Here is a 1,800-nt window from a genome sequence, read left to right as displayed (position 1 = left end):
CATCCAGAACGTCCTCCAGCGCCATTACTTTGATGGACGCCGGTACGTCTCGTTCCGACACTGCATCACCGACGACGAGGCGCTCCCTGCCGACGACCTTGTCTGTGGCTGGACCGAGTGGTATATTATCTGTCGATATCGTAGGACGTGGCTAATGACGTGCTTAGGACGGTCGCCGAGTCGGTGGGTGAGAACGTGACTGTCGTCAAAGAGGGTTTTTTCGCCACCGGCCTTCGCACACCAAGCGGCGAGTACATTCGCATGGAGGCCGTGTCACCCGCCGCCGCCGCCTGCGTCGACCCCGCGAACCGACTTCGCTGCATGCAGCACGAAGCACAGATGCGCTTTGCACAGTCGTTCGAGGCCGATACGGCGTACTTTAACGCGCTCCTCAAGGTCCACGCGCGTAGCCTCATGGACCGATGACAGCTTGTGGACACTGATAAGCATGCGATTACACGGGAGCGCTTTAATGCATTGGACCTTGAGAAGAGTTGAGGGTCAACGACAAGTTTTATCGAAGTGAGTGGTACGCTATGGGTGGACAAGGCCTGTGCCGAGCAGCTGTCAACGCGGAAGCGTCTTCAGCGGCGTCACGACGCAACGAGGTAGGACGATCTCTTCGCGGCAATCGTCCGATGACTCATCAGAGACCTGCCTTCAGCGACCAATGCGGCTGCAGTGGCCTCGAGCCATGAGTGGTCGTGAGCGAGATATCGCTGCTACCTAGCGAGCAGCTGAGATGCCAAGGCGTGGTCTCCAGTGAACGCTTCAGACCCATCGCACGTTGTGGCACCGAGGATGAGGTCACCACGTAGGCACATGATAGCATTGCGATCAAGATGGATGAATGGCTAGACCGAGGTGTTGGCCTCGGCCATGCAGCGAGTGCCGAGTCACATACCGGATAGTAACGGGATGCTAATACGTGGCACTCCCAGGACGCACTACCGGTACTTGCGGCGTCGGGCACGCTTTGGCGCACAAACCTCATCGCGGTGAGCATGTTCGACAAGTGCATGCGTTACTACGTGGTCGTCAAGCGGCAGGTCCTTATTTACATAAGGCCCCTGCAACGGGTAAGATTGTGTCGATAAACAATGCTTTTTTGTATTGTACTATACCTATGCGCGGAGATAAGTAGACGCGGGCGTCGGGACTGGGTAGCCAGTACGGACCGAGAATGCCGGTGTTGGCGCTGGGTACGCGCTCGGGATGGTGGACGCTGGCGTCGGCACAGGCTCCGTCGGGTACACACAGCCCCACACGCCCGATGGGATCTTCTGGCACACGGCGTCTACCGGCGCACGACAGTTTGGGCCATCGACGTAGCTCTTCAGCGTCTTGATACAGTCGGCGATTGCCGCGTCGTTTTTCAAAGGGCATTTGGAGCCTGCCGGGATGAGGCCAGTGCCCGAACACACCGGACCTGGGATACAGTAGGTCGCATCTCCGACGACGCTCACGTTGGTGCAACCTTGGGCAAGGGTCGGACGTTGCGATAATGTTGTGCTTGGCGTAGCGTTGGCGAGTGTCACAGACGTCGATTGGCCGGCAATTGTCGTCATGGTAGGGACCTCAGTTGAAACTGAGGTGTCCTGCGATGGCTTACTGCTATCCAGGGCCTTCGTCGGCTTGCTACTGGACGAAGCCGGAGGAATCGGTGACTGGGTTGCCGGGTCTACCGTAGTGGCCGTCGCGCTCGTCGGTGTCGGTGTTGTACGGTCGGCGGTGTAATGGGATGCAGTCAAGGGCGTCGCCGTCTTAGTAGCACACGGCGTTTGGGTTGTCGGCACAGCG

The 1,800-nt window shown here is 58.6% G+C and overlaps 1 protein-coding gene across 1 annotated transcript; it reads left to right on the top strand.

The window, feature by feature from the left end:
- Window positions 1–167: 167 nt before the first annotated feature.
- SPRG_14016 (hypothetical protein) lies at window positions 168–426 on the top strand (the record flags this gene model as incomplete). The annotated part of the gene is made up of 1 exon (XM_012353433.1): window positions 168–426. A coding segment is annotated over one exon (259 nt), but the record flags the coding sequence as incomplete, so codon positions are not given.
- Window positions 427–1,800: the final 1,374 nt, after the last annotated feature.

The sequence above is a fragment of the Saprolegnia parasitica genome (genome assembly GCF_000151545.1).
Source record: "Saprolegnia parasitica CBS 223.65 unplaced genomic scaffold supercont2.123, whole genome shotgun sequence".
NCBI classification, from domain to species: domain Eukaryota; phylum Oomycota; class Saprolegniomycetes; order Saprolegniales; family Saprolegniaceae; genus Saprolegnia; species Saprolegnia parasitica.
The sequence above is the reverse complement of the archived record's forward strand: the minus strand, read 5'-3'. Positions and strand labels throughout refer to the sequence as shown.